This window comes from Myripristis murdjan, chromosome 19 (assembly GCF_902150065.1).
Source record: "Myripristis murdjan chromosome 19, fMyrMur1.1, whole genome shotgun sequence".
In the NCBI taxonomy this organism is placed as follows: Eukaryota; Metazoa; Chordata; class Actinopteri; order Holocentriformes; family Holocentridae; genus Myripristis; species Myripristis murdjan.
In genome coordinates this window covers 1,492,840-1,507,687 of record NC_043998.1, presented here as the reverse complement: position 1 = coordinate 1,507,687, position 14,848 = coordinate 1,492,840, and the positions used below count along the sequence as shown (strand labels likewise).

The window sequence follows — 14,848 nt, the reverse complement described above, 5'->3', positions numbered from 1 at the left end:
AGAATCTTTTGATGCATTTCACAATGCGATAAAGTGTAATTGTGGTGAAAATATAATAATTGGCAGCTCCATTTTGCAGGCTTTTATACTACTACTACAATGCGATGATGAAAGGGGATAGGTCATCCCTCTAATGCCCACCAACCTCTTCTGTGACCAGCATTTTGCTGAACAGCAACAAAGCTTTTAGAGCACAGAAGCTGGAGGATCCATAAGACACTAAATGTTTTTCTCATCTCTTACAAATGTTCAAAATTAAGTAGTGGGTACTCAGAGGTCTCATCAAGAATCTTTTAATTGATTAGTTATGAGCACACCGCACTGTAGGCTGTACATTAAGGTGGAGAAATAGAGAAATGTAGAGAATGGCCAGTTCTGAAACACCTCTAAAAAGCACCACACTTGTGAAAAGCTACAAGACAACAAAAGACGGTATATAAGTGAATGAAATGAAGCTTCCTTTGCCAATTACTGTAGCAAACGTGACCGTGGTGGGGCTTTTTGTGCTTCACACAAGCAGTCTTTTCTCTCCTTGTCCCTGGCTATTGAGAGGGATACATTAGCCAGGCGGGATGGAGAGGAGCGGAGCGTTCACAGTCATACAGCTCACTTCACGCCTGGTGTTAGAGACCTCTCTTATGACTTCACTCACAGTGCTTGCAAAAATAAATAAATAAATAAATAAATAAAAACCCTGATTTTGACAATGTCATTTTCCGTCTCATTTCTAAGACTTTGCAGGACACAAATCCATACGTGCACACTATCTCGGTTATTATCTTTGGATGTTAAATTTATCAGGTTATTTCACTCGTTCATTTATCTTTCTTTTTGTTAAAAATGTGCTGCATTTCAGCTTGTTGCTTCAAGCAGCCACGCACCTTTCAAATAATACGCTGCCAAACCAATATTTCAGATTTGTAATTTTTCCAAAAAGCACCCGGCAACAGTAATGTGATGTTTTATTGTTGTTGTTTTTTTTGGTTGCACACCATGCCTTTGGACTGCATCAAACAGCTAAATTGAATAAGCAGGGCTTTATTTTTATGGTAACACCAGCAGTGACATTAGCAGACGGGGTGGGGGGAGGGGGTGGGGGTTCTCCAGGGTCACCGGTATGTGTGGGTAAATGTGCTTCCTCTGACAGCTATTTGCAAGGTTAATGCTGTGGATAACAACATCCATCTTTCAAACAGTTTCATTAGCCCTGTCCTCTGACCTATTCCACATAATGTCGTCAAATGTGACAGGCGCCAGATTATTGGGAGGTATGATGATCAATAGATAAACAACCGTGCTGTGCACAGCGCTCCTGGCGTGGCAGCAGAATAAACTTCCATCCAGCATTCTGCCGCCTGTCACAAATCTGAAAAACAAATGGACTGGCCCAAGGCAAGAGCCATCAATAATAATATAATGTGTGGACGATGATGAATTAGACCCAGACTTTTGAGGCAGGCTGGAGTCTCGGCGTGTAGCCATTCTTGCCACAGCAGCATCACTAGATGAATGCATTGATCTCTGCATTCACATTAGCTTACTTAATCTGCATTTGAATCAATGGGACAACACTCTATTACACTCCATTGAATTCAGAAAAGTTAATAATGTCCAATAATCAAAAGCCGTTTATAAAAGGCAGCTCTTTTGGTCGCATTGATTTTGCTCCGTCCGCGCAAGTAAATGCACTGTAGTTGCTGATCACTCAGTGAAAATGCACTTTGTTAATGACAAATGTATTTTGCATTCAATAACATAGATCTGACCCCTGCTTAGCCACAGGTTGGAGTTTAAATACATTTCCACAGTTATAATAAATAAAGTCATTAACCCTACCTTAATAAAAAAAAAAATAAATAAAAATACAAGAGCTATAATGTCTTGTGAGTGCTGTTCTTACACAAGTGAGAATTTGAGAATGAGAATTTAAAGGAATGCATTCACTCGCTCTCTGAAGGTCACACACTCCGCGATGAAGACTACCCTCAAACAATACTGCAGTGAACCTACATGAACTCCCATGGGTTCAACCTATGTAATATTACACAACACCGTGAAAGACAACAGCTCCAAGGTGCTTCGTTTTTGCAGCAGCAGCACTTAAGACTCATGAGATCCCCTCGGCCCACAATAGAAGTGCCCCCAAGTGTTCCTGTGCTGCTGAAAAGTACCATGAGATCACAGCGCTTTGACCTAAATGCCATAAGAGCAAGCTGGACGTTCGTGGAAAATGACAAAATGGTGATTATAATGTATTTGCAAAACGGTGAGCACTCAGAAATGAGCACAAGTGATTGATTGGCTGATTGACTGATTGACTGACACTAGAACAAAATGGGCCTATATGATGTGTGGTGGGGGCCACAGGCTGCTCTGCCCGCCACTTAAGGCAGTCTCTTATGCCAGTATACATAACCTGCAGTAATATATGCACATACACAGGTTAATCTTGTTTTTTATGTTCCTGTGTCCAACAATGTGACACTTAATTGGCTGATAATAGTTTGCTTTAAATGGTATTCTTCAGGGGATTTTGCCAATAACTTCTTATAATGCAGGTTGAAATGGATACAATGAGTCAGTTAAATCTCGCCCGCGGTCACTTGGAGGCACACAGGGAACCTGAGCCTCAAAGATGTGGTGCATTAGTTCTGCTAAGCTAACCGTGAATGCTAATTGCAGGAAGGACAAACTGTAACCCTTGCCCTGTGGCCATGAGGCCATTAAATAGCACAGAGGGTTTCATAGACATGGGAGGCATACAAAGAGGTTGCCCTGAAAAGGCCTGCAATCTGATTTCGGTTTAAATGGGGATAACTAACTGTTTTCCACAGGGCCCCATGGGACTCGCCCCCGCCCTTTTTTGACATTAGATGACAGTGTAAAGAAAACTGCCTCTCACTCTAAAGCTGACCGCAAAGCTTTGATACAATGCAACAGGTTTTATGTTTTGAACTGGAATTTGTCATGGAGGCTGCAGGACTTGAACTTAGTTCTCACACAGCTTGGCAGATGTTTCTCTATAGAAGATGTAGCAGTTATGGGTTGAGCACTTGTGGTTTCACCCTCTGGTGGAAATATAACAACCCATTCATGGTGATGATATGTCATTCTCCTCAATGAGGAGGAACCGCTGGGTATTACTGTTCAAATTTCTGAATAACCTTTTAAATACTTAAATGACATGCAACTTATCAATTAGCACAACTAAAACATTTCCCAGAGTTAACTTGTCTGTGTATTTGCACTTTTAATCTCTGCAGTTTGCCCTCCCCCCCAAAAAAAACATTTTCAAATATGTGTGCACCCCAGAGCACCAACTGCCCTTCTCCTCTTTCAACATCCATTCATCAGTTTGAAGGACGATGTGGATGCAACATTTCTCTCTCAAGCACAACTGCAAAGTTTTACTGAAATAGGTTGATGCTGAACCTCCAGTGAAAGCAAATGTTAAATTGTATGATTTATGATATTTGATTTGTGATGGGTTTGTAGCATCAATAGGTACAGCCGACCCATACGTTGAGAATAAACAAAACTAAAGCACTAATAACATTACTAAAACTATCCCCTAGTTATTTATTACTCATTTACAACCTTAATCCAAGATTAGAGTTGAGCCAATTAAAAATCCACCTCATTGAATTGAAGCTGGTCTTGTTATGGTTTTGCAAGCCTCATTCTATGGCACATATTTCAGGACCTAGTAATTAAATGTGCAGCAGACAGCCTGTGAGCCAACATGAGACCTCAAGCCCAAAATCTGTAACCCTCTTGTCATGCCTTCAGATGTTTGATTTAGTAGCCGGGTCCCAGGTGAGCCTCCCCTCACAGCTCTACCCCGTGCTGCCTCCCGGCCTGCACCGCCTGCACAGAGATGGATGGCTTTGAGTGTGAAACTTAGCAGTGGGATACATGGCCTTGAGCCCTGCTGTCTAATTAGGCTCTAATGTAACTACAATGCTCTAGAGGAGATGTTGTCTCGCCCACCAAATCTCTTTAAAAGCATGCCCGGAGCAGGGGCCGGCTGGGAGTGAGACGCTGCGGCAGGCCACAGTCATGTCCAAGGGAAAGCTTCAGGTTTCATTCCCCAGCTGGGACAGGCAGGACAGCACAACTCCATTCTTTAGGACCCCTTCACTTGGTCCAGTGTAGCGGCTGCACATTTTCATCCACAACTGGCTTGAAAATCCAAAAGCCTGAGATGTGGGACACTTAGTTCCCATATAAACAATATAATCCAAATCCAATCACATGTACAAATCCTTTTGTACATGTGATTGTAAAGTAATTTTTTCAATAGGAGAGTTGTGTGGGGAAAAAAACACTTCCTCACCCCTGACACACAATCATTATCACAAAGAGCTGGTAAACTGAGGCACCAGTGGCAATCAATTTCTCAGTACCATGTTACTGAAACTGAAACTAGCTAGAATGACCAATCAACTAATTTTTAAAGCATATTAGAATTGAGTAAATTACATATCAGCACTGCAATAAAATTAAATATCCAAACATTCAGAAAGACGGAACAATAAACCGCATTGGAGCAATGTGCCTCTGCCATTGGATCTCTGCTGTTTCCTTTTGGCTGGATGGAACAAATTCATATCTTTTGTATCGTGCCATCCTGCTTTATTTCCTAGGCTTGAGTGCAGGACAACTTTGATATTTTTATGGCAATGAAACAAAAGACAGATTACAATATAGAATGTTGTCAATATTTTCCAGATGCATCATGTGATTTCCCCGTTTCTACACAGCTCCTGAAGGATAGTATCATCAGCTTGATATAATATTAGAAGCTGGTCTTGAGAGATAAGGTGTCTGGTTGAAGGTCATCTGTGCCCTCTTGAGTGAACATAAGAGCCTTTTGTGGTCGGGTTAAATGCACCTGACAGGCTGTAGGAGCACAATCACCCATTTTAATTGTCATGTAATGGTTTCATGTAGAGCCAAACTGTCTGCAACACTTCAGTGGTTGGAAACCAGAGCCTGGCCACACAACCACAGATGTGGTTAACTGGGCATTTGCACAGGAAAAAAAAGACACAAACCAAGGAGGAAACTGTGAAGATGTACTTGAAGGAAAATGCGATGCAGTGGATTCATCAGCTGCAAGTTCACTAAATCACAAACCTGGTTTTAAAAAATGCAACTGCAATATTCACTTTTTTCAAATTCAAAACCTAGTGCAAATTGTTTGTTCCAAGCATCTGTTACTATTCTTCTCGGTTAGGTTACAAAGAAAAACATACTAATTGTTTTAATGCGTCTGACAAATGGGTTACAAAATTACTTTTCCTCCAAAATAGCTATTCAGTGCCGCAGAAGAAAAAACTTAACGGTTCTAATGCACACTCAAGAAACTCAATTTTCCAATTTAGTGGAAGCAAAAAAGATGACAGGAAACTAGGTAATTTACTGCAGCCATCCACAACAAACCCCAGCCTTTCTCTGGCTGCTTTATGAACAGTAATTACCCTCCAAAATGAATGCCATTTCATATTAAGCTGCAGTCATAATCCAACGTCAAAGACTGACTCATTATCAACAATCATGGGAATTAGTTACATCATTTAACCAAACGGACAAATCATTTCCAGGATACCGCAGAAGTAGATAGAGCCATTACAAAAATTGTGCCTCTCAAATAGAATAATTGACATCACTATCTTTTCTGCTACTTTTGCTGAAGGGCCACAGGAATTGCATTAGTTACCACTGAAAATCTGAGCTGAGAAACAAGGGGGGGGGGGGAAAGGACCACTGTGTCCACTCATGTAGTGCAGACTTGCTCTAAAAGGGCCTGCGTTTTGTCTGACTCTGTCACCAAGGTAACAACTCACAAAGCCATGCCAGATCAATTTGGTGATAATGATGAAAAAATATATATATATATTGTCCACTGTAATAGTTTGTATACTGGCTTAAGTTTGACAATTGCTTGAGTGTGCACACTGAGGCGGACCATTAGTGCTGAAACATCCCTACTGTTGTTATGCATGTTCTGCATTGAAAATTTAAAAAAAACAAAAAGATTCTAAAGTACGTATTACATCCCCTTTTGCATTTGTGACATATACAGCTCTTATCGAGGATTTTGAAATACAGCTTTTCAATATCAACAAGCTTAATCATTTTCATTGATTAGACATCTCTTAATAGGCCTTATTTTAAGAAAAGAACTGCTTTACTCCTGGTGGCCATGTGATTGCACCTTTGTAAGAACAGAAATATTTGGAAAATATGGAAAAGTAAGCCTCATGATTTGTTTTATTGTAACGCAGAACTTTTTTTTTCTTTAAGTGTTTGAGTGTACAGTCTCCCAGATGCAGTCGGGTCATCCAGTTTGGTGCCTTTCTCCCAGTTTCCCCCCAGAATAAAGTGAGACCTGCTTCAGGCTGCGGCCCTGTGATGTCTATCAGCGCAGGTCAGCATCTGGGGGCAAGTGGAGCCCGCGGCAAGACGAGAGGATCACTGCTTTCCCTCAACACCTCATCAACACAGCAGCCTCCCCTCTCTTGCCCTGGCACATTCCTGACATTTCACAGGTTTTCATGTGAAAGATGTGAGATGTGCAAGACTTAGGAACACAATTCATGCAATAGACCAGAAACTGAAATGTGTATTTTTTATTTTGTGTGAAATTCAGGTATCTGTACCAAATAAGAGATAAATGCAAGGACTGAATGAGCGTCAACATGCTCATGCAAATGTAATGCCAATATTTTTAATGTGAACATGTCTGGTAAAAGATCCATAAAATACACCTCGCATTTGCAGAATTACACAGTCAGCAACAGTTCACGTTTGCTGAGATGTCTTTATCAAAACAGGAAAAAAATAAAAGAAATAAAAAGTTTTAGTAAAAGATCAAAGAAACAACAGCTGGTTGTCCGCATACACAGGACAGGCCAGAATTGGAGAGGGAATTTGAACAAATATTAATTAAAAGTAAGAAAACATTTACTGTTGTAAATGGAGAGGAATACAGTGACAGGAAAAATATGTTAATGGTACACTGGATGCCAGCAGATATTCCAAATGTGATAAAGGCTTCAATAGGCCACATTTTAGGGGAAACTACGCAGGGGAAACCCTTCCATGGCGGACTTAGGTTGACCTGTGGACCAAAAACATGAGAGAATAGATTTCCCAATCAAAAATGAGCAATAGCTGAACCAACACCGAGGAGACAAGCGATATCCCATTAATGGTCTGCAGTTTCACAGCAGAATTTCAGTCTGAGGACAAACAGTCTGAGCAAAACCACCTATTCTCGTGTCAAAAATCAATGCTGTAGGGTCAGATTCACCAATATGGGATAAATTACCGTTAACTGACCATTTACCATCAATGAAAACACTCTACAAAAAGCAATGCATCTAAGCTCTCTGCCACTGCATAAAAAGTGTTCTGGATTATCTTCTAAATATCTTGGACAGGGTCATTTAAAAACAAAACAAAAAACACAAGTGTGATATTGATGAGAGCAACACTATAGTGGCATAAACACAGATAAAGTCTCACTCACCTTAAAAAAAAAAAAAAAAAAGTTTGAAAATATCACATTAATCATTCATGAATTTCACTTAAATAAATACCAGCATGTCAACTATGTCCTATGGGGCTTTAGAGGTTAAGTTATGCTATAAACCTATATTTACCACAACAGCATAGATATACTGTGGAAACTGGTGGGAGGATTTTTCTCCTGTTCTCATCTGTCTATCTGTCAACTGTCGGATATTGGAAAAGCAGACAGAGATTGAGATCAGCATATGCTGCAGATACGTGTGCTCCTTGTAAATGCAGCCGTTCAGAAATTCAGCAGGCAGCAAACTGTGGCTCTGTGCTGCACAGGGGACCACAGGGCTGAAGAAGACTCACTTGGGCTTGGTCTCAGCATCTGTGACTTGGCGGATGAAGATGGCGTCCTCCGGGTGGCTGATGTCTCCCTGCTCCTGCATGTAGGAGGAGGCGATGGCGAGCATGGTGCCGTCATTGCTGAAGGACAGCGAGGCGATGCTGGTCGGGTAGCGGTGGAACTGACACAGGCGCTTCTTGTTGAACGGATCCCAGATGTTCACAAAGCCGTCTGAGCCACCTGGTGGAAGGACAGGTTCAAGGTCAACTTCAAAAGATTTAGACGACATTACTGCCGAGATTGGGATCTATAATAACCAGGTTCCTCATATAACTTGGGCACCTCTAATCCTAGAGGTCCAGTGTACAAAACTGCACCACTATATCACATATAATTGTATGCAGTCTCCTATTAATTTTTTTAAAAAATGAATTCCATGAGCAAAATAAGGCATATTATCATTTCATAGAAGGGACTGAGGATGCCATTTTTAATTACTCGATGCAGAGATTGATTTATTAAAGTCACAAAGAATAAAAAGCATCTCTTATTTTGTGTTTAACAGACACCAGGAGCTGAACATGATGCCCTCAAAAGCATCAAACTGGAGCCAACGTCTGGCAAGACTTGAGTCATCCGTGAGCCGCCTCTCACTAACCCTCCTCTGAGGCTGAGTGGTACTGGTGGCGGTTTTGTTACTGGTATTGTCTGACTTACGCCTTTTCTCTGGAGGGGGTTTGACACCAGAAACGTGTCCACACATTATCCTGTTCCTGTCTCCCAGCCGCTGAACAGACAACACTTCCATGAAAGTTGTTGGGTGACTAGTTTGATTTCCAGCAACTTCACAAGCATCAGATGATCATTATCTTCATCTCTAGAGCTGTAGTTCTCAAACTTTCTTGGCTTCTGTCCCCTTTTGCCCTGACTTCTGGATCAAAGTGCCCTGTTTACCCGACTACAACATTTTGCATAGAAAACTGCAACAGGAAACCACAGCTATCATATGGTGACCACCTTTTGAAGAATATAAACTTACAAATAAGAAATGAAGTGAAAGAGCTGCAATAAGCGCCTCCTGAGCAGAATTAGTTTAACACTGCAGCCATTTCAGTAAGTCAGTGGTTCGGGTTTTTAGTATAGCTCAGTTTCACATTTTAAACCTTACTATTATTACCTAAAAATACATGTTTTCAAAATCCTGTAATACATTCCTGATTTATTTCTATATTTTTCTATTTTCAGATTTCTCTCATGCATGCCCTGTAGTGCCCCTGTGTACCACTACATCAGATTAGCTGATTAGCTCCTCCTTTCTGATACAAGGTGAGGTGATCAGTGAAGTCACCTGGTGAAGGTCTTGGCTGGAATGAAAACCTGCAGCCTCTTGGCCCTCCATGGCACATGATTGGACACCCCTGCACTACATGTACCCCAATTTGAGAAACGTGGCTCCAGAGGACCAGGCCGCTGAATCAAGAGCATTTCCTCACTCTAGACATAGGGCAAGCTCGATTATTATTAGGGTAAACGATTTATGGCTCACCATTTGGCACTTGGCAAATATTAATTTTGGCTTCTGTAAAGGTTACAAGACAAACCCTAAATATGTTCATAGCCTCAGCAATGAAGCAGGAAGCAGTGAGCTTTAAGGAAAACATTCTGGCCAAGTTGACAGAAACAAAAAGATCATATAAAATGCAAATTTGTTTTAGTTAAGAACTTTCCAGAAACTTATGGTGCTAAGTATTTACCAGTCCACTATACCTGTGGCAAAGGTGTTATGAACGCTGTGGAATGAGATGGCATTGACGGGGTAAACATGCTCGATTCCATTCTCCTTGAGCCTGTGGCACTTGAAGGCATATTTCTTCTTCTGCACCTCCTGGCTCGGGTCCAGGTACTCCACAGCCACACGGCCCTCAATTGAACTCAAGACGTAGCCCTGGAGCAAAGACACAGAATACGATGCTACCACCCAAATTCTTCACATTAACAGAGGAATTTGTGCTGCTACCATGATACTCTATTGTATGTAATTTGTCTGTCTGGTTTTGAACGTTGTCGGTGTTTTTCATTTGGCCTGTATGTACATGCAGGTTTATAGATTACAAAAAGTCATTTTGGAGTGAACCTGTTTGTTGGGGAAGGCTCTGATGCAGCGGGTCTGATACTTGAGACTGGACTCTCTTCTTTGCTGTACATAGCCCATGTTCCTCAGATCCCACACCAGCACTCTCCTTCCAGCTGTGCCTACAATCAGCCTATCGCCAGCCACAGAAAGGGTGTACACCTTTCACAAAGAACATAAATATGAGACACAACACAGGAAATGCCAAAGTTTACCTGATACCACCACAGACACAACAATGGCTGACATTAAACCTATGAAACCTTCAAGAGGGAGGCTTAAGCAAAAACACTCTAGAAATGCAGCACACAGTTCATGTTTCTGTACAAATGCCATCATGATAAATTCCAGCAGATATACTGGACTTGGAAATCAGTGATAAATTGACAAAAATGGTCTCTACCAATTAGGCCTCTCGCGATATGCAATAAGTTGGTTAATTGCACAGTAAATTTATTGCGGTCGGTTGGTTTGGTTGAAAACGTCGGGTGAGTGCAGGTCGTTTATAAGTGTACCCGTACACCACTGGCATGTCTGTGTGTGTGTGAACGAGAATGACAGGGAGAAAGAGTGCTATGCAGAGATGAATGAACGGAACTATATTTACAATTCAAAAATCGCATTGGGGAAAAAAAAGCGGAATCAATTTGTGGCGCTTGGTGTTGATTGTGTGGCGCTGCGCCACACATTGGTCTATGTATAGGAAACACTGGAAGTGTTGGAAGTGTTGACTCTTAAGGAATGTTAGTCTCTATACCTCTCTGCTGCTGTTTAATATTTATCTAAGTATTGTTTACAAAGACTTGATCATCCATTTTATTTGTTGTTTTGATTGTGTGTAGTTTTTGAGTGTTTTTTTCTTAATAGAGAAAAGGTCTATTTTTTTATATTGTTTTTGGTTTTTATTCAAGTGCAGTTTTTGATAAGAGACAGAGTCCATTTCAGCGTTTTTGGTTGTGTTTTTTTAATTACAGTGCACTTTTTGTTATCAGGGCCAGTTGGTCAATTTTTTTGTATTCATAAGGTTTATTTTGGTATTTTTATATCTTATCTATTTTGGATATTTAATTTTTCTTGTTTACATTTTAAAATAATCGTGTTGAATAAATGTTTATTTCCCTTCAGAAGGGTGTACTTGGATCATTATGCCTTTATTTTCATGATATAAGTTTAAAGAATGGTCTGAAAATGTCAAAATTACAACAATAACAAAAATACAAGGAAACAAGGATACAAGGAAGTTTATTGGTCATTATACAACAGGTTGTATAATGAAATTAAAATGTAGTTCCCTCTTGATTGATTGATTGTATAAAAAATAAAATTATTAAACATGGAGGAGTGCAGATGGTGCATTTAGTAGTCTCACAGCCTGAGGGAAGAAGCTGCTAAAATGGTCTTAAAAGCACAATATTATGCAATATTGTCGCTTATCGCAATCATTCCTGACGCAATTAATCGCACAGCAACATTTGTTATCGTGACAGGCCTACTACCAATAACATTAATTTAAGTGCACACCACTGTTGAGAAATAGCAGTGTTGTTGCATCTCTATTAATGTTTACTTTACCTTCTCAGGCTGAGTGAAGGTGCCGGCGTTGCAGGGCGTCCTCGGGTCCCACAGACGAACCGATCTGTCCCAGCTACCAGTTACCATGACGTTGACTTCCGGGCAGTATTCCACACAGCGAATGGGAGCATCATGTGTTCCAACTATTGTGTCTGTTCAGAGAGACAATACCGAAAAAACAATAAATCGCCAGGTGTCAGGGACACTGCATGAACGATGGCCAGACCTTGTCAGATCATGTTAGATTGGTATCGTGATGATAATACTGGGGATTTCAAAATGGTTTAGTCAGGATCCAGGAACTTGTCCTGGCAGACCTACCTTGGTCCGTGTTCAAATCATGAGTTTTTAACTGCGCATCTAAACCTCCACTCCATGAATGTGTTGGATCCTGCAAGTAAAAGCTCATATTATCCTGTGTGTACCATGGCTATCAGGCAATAAAACAACGATAAGGAACCTAAACAAAGATAGATATGGTTTGAGACGCACATAAAAAGCACAATCAAGAACTGGAGCTGTGTGCTGGTACTTCATTCTCATGGTGTTTCCTCCAACATCATAGAGGCGGACAGTGGAGTCCCAGGAGGAGACCAGCAGGAACTGGGATGTGTTGGGACTGAACTTGACAGCAGAGATGCTGTCCTCCGGGCCCTGGTTCAGCTTGTACTCATTTGAGCCGGTCATCTAAAGAAAACAAAACACACGGTGTGATTTAGTAGGGCTGGGAATCACCAGAGGCCCCATGATACAATAATATAACTATACTTAAGTTACAATACAATAGTATTGTGAGTTTAAAAATTGTGTGATATGCTGAGTATTGCGATAACATACCGAGATTTAATACCCTCTTCCAGCTGCAAATTATATCCCCAAATAAAAACTTTGTCAATATCTGTTTTATTTAATAAGATAAGGTTTTTATTGTGTTCAGTTCACTTCCGTCATTTTTATAACAGCAAAATGCAAGCAGACAGTCTGACCAATACTGGGGGATCAATTCACTTAAGTATCGCATTTTTTTTATTATTATTACAGAATCAATTTCAAGATATCGGTATCAATGAAATTCACTGACCTAAGGAATCCCTTGATACCAAGCATGTCCTGCAAGATTTTCAGCAAAGGAACTAAATATTGCTCCAAGGTTAAATTTTAAGGGATTTCCTTGACATCTGACCTCCAGATCTCTGAATGAAAATGGGTTCTCTGGACACCCACGACTCTCCTCGTTGCAGACATGCCCACCTTATGCTGATCCCATGCAGAGTTTTTCATGCACTAAAAAATTTAACTGAAAACCGGTGACTCTTGTGGATTCAATAAGCCCAATTTTATTCATGTGTGATGATGTTAGTCCCCATAGTAGCCATTTGGTTGTAGAGAGACAAATTTTTGAAACTTGCCATCATTGTATAAAATGACCCATTGTGACCCTTAGGATAATCAGAGCCTCATTAAACTATACATCCACAAACTAGAGGATATTTCAAAACACAAAAATTGCAATAAATCATAATATTGAATCACAATACATACCGAAATCAGCACCCATGTATCGTGATAGTATCAAGTAAGGAGATAAAGCATATCATCCCAGCTCTAATTTTCAGTTACTAATAAAGAAACACTAAAATTAATGTTGGCCAACCGTCAACTGTTTTTGTTGAGAATATTTGAAATGCTGGTCCTGTTTTACAATTCCAGTTAACCTTGTGTGAGTGTTTCTGTGACCAGGACAGAAACACTCATAATTTGTAAATGTGTGTGCTCTCAGCTCATGAAGATTACAGCTGGATAAGGAGATAAACAAGCTAGTCGTCAGTGCAGATGGCCTGCTGTGGAGAATTGGCCCATCAACAAATGTCATATAAATGGGTGGAACACGTTGTGAAAGATGCATTTTGTGCGTGACCCATTCCCCAGCTTCCCTGATGTTACCCTGTCCGGAATAAACCTCTCAAAACGCAATAATGACCCGGAAACTCCAGGATCACTGTGAACCACGAATTAGCCATTAGCCATTAGCTCGCGGGTCGGCGTTATCCTGCAGGTCAGAGTGGCTGAGATTTCACTACGGATCATGTTACTCAGCGTACAATTAGCTTATTTAGTTTGAAAAGCAGAACCATAATTAGTTTAGTCTATAGCATAACAGCCGCATTTGTTATTCTTTTACTTCCTACTGTGAGTACAAAGCGTGGTTTATTCCAGCAAATAGACCAAGCCCAGCTCCACTCCCGCCTGTGTTTGCTAACGTTAGCCAGCAACAGCGACAACCTGAACTACACGACTGTGGCGTTAGCTGCTCCGCCATACTCACCGCTTTGGACGTCTTGTTGTCAAACTCTTTACTGTCTTTAGGATTTGTATTGTTTTTATTGTTAATATAGTTAATATGAACGCAATATAGGCTGTAACAAGCACGATAATGGGCTGCGTGCCTCGTCTGTTCCTTCAAATGTAACTGTCGTCTCGGGGGATCCTGATTGGCCGAGACGAATGCTGCGTGTTCCCGCCTTTTGTTGTGATTGGTTGATTCTTACACGACTTCCGTTGTCGCAGAGCAGATCACGTGACATATACCGGTCCACTGCTTTTTCTTTCTCTCTCTCTCTCTCTCTCTCTCTCTCTCTCTCTCTCTCTCTCTCTCTCTCTCTCTCTCTGTCTCTCTCTCTCTCACACACACGCACAAACATACTGAAATCTCTTGAGTTCATATTTCAAAGTTTAGCTGTTCCTCTCTGATATTCACTTTAAGAAACAGGGTCGCAGGTCTCAGTTACCAACAATATAACAGAATTTAAATTATTTTTCTATTATTATATTATCACAGAAAAAACATTTATTCTCTATAAAAAAAACATCACGATCATATTATAGTGGTGCCTAATCAGATAGCTACATTAAAGTGGTCTAACCATGCACTAGGTAGAATATAGGAATATTAACCCTATGGGAATATTATAGATGTTTTTCCTCATGATTGCTGCTGAACAGATGAAGTAGGCCTATTTTATTTGTGCGCCTCTCCAAAACCATCCAAACACACCTGCTGCTTTCACTACACACTGGAAGACAGATAACAAGCCGAGAGCATCATCTTCCTCACCATCACCACCACAGTCGAAGTCATCATCATCTTTAATTTTCTTTATTTATCTATTTATTTTATTTCCTCTGTTATAGTGTTGAATAATAGGTTACTCTGGCAAATATATAATCTTTTTTTTTAATATATTAAAAGGCCAGCTCTAGCTGCAGTTTTCACG

At 40.5% G+C, this 14,848-nt stretch overlaps 1 protein-coding gene across 2 annotated transcripts; it reads right to left on the bottom strand.

Annotated features, from left to right (window-relative positions):
- Window positions 1–6,620: 6,620 nt before the first annotated feature.
- bub3 (BUB3 mitotic checkpoint protein) lies at window positions 6,621–14,065 on the bottom strand. 2 transcript variants are annotated; one of them, XM_030078265.1, is made up of 8 exons: window positions 13,900–14,063; window positions 12,066–12,260; window positions 11,895–11,964; window positions 11,574–11,725; window positions 10,005–10,163; window positions 9,638–9,815; window positions 7,894–8,110; window positions 6,621–7,126 (listed from the first exon to the last, which is right to left on the bottom strand). In XM_030078265.1, the coding sequence occupies exons 2-8, from the start codon at window positions 12,258–12,260 to the stop codon at window positions 7,117–7,119; spliced, it is 981 nt and encodes a 326-aa protein (XP_029934125.1). In that variant the 5' UTR covers window positions 13,900–14,063; the 3' UTR covers window positions 6,621–7,116. The 2 variants fall into 2 exon arrangements, with proteins under 2 accessions (XP_029934125.1, XP_029934126.1); XM_030078266.1 differs by lacking the exon at window positions 6,621–7,126 and having other exon boundaries at window positions 7,890–8,110; window positions 13,900–14,065.
- Window positions 14,066–14,848: the final 783 nt, after the last annotated feature.

Coding starts and splice junctions, on each gene's coding strand:
- bub3 (XM_030078265.1), bottom strand. CDS start 12,260: ATGACCGGCTCAAATGAGTACAAGCTGAACCAGGGCCCGGAGGACAGC. Junction 9,816..10,004: donor GAGCCTTCCCCAACAAACAG/GTTCACTCCAAA, acceptor TCTTTGCTCCAG/GGCTACGTCTTGAGTTCAAT. Junction 8,111..9,637: donor TCATAACACCTTTGCCACAG/GTATAGTGGACT, acceptor TCCTTCCACCAG/GTGGCTCAGACGGCTTTGTG.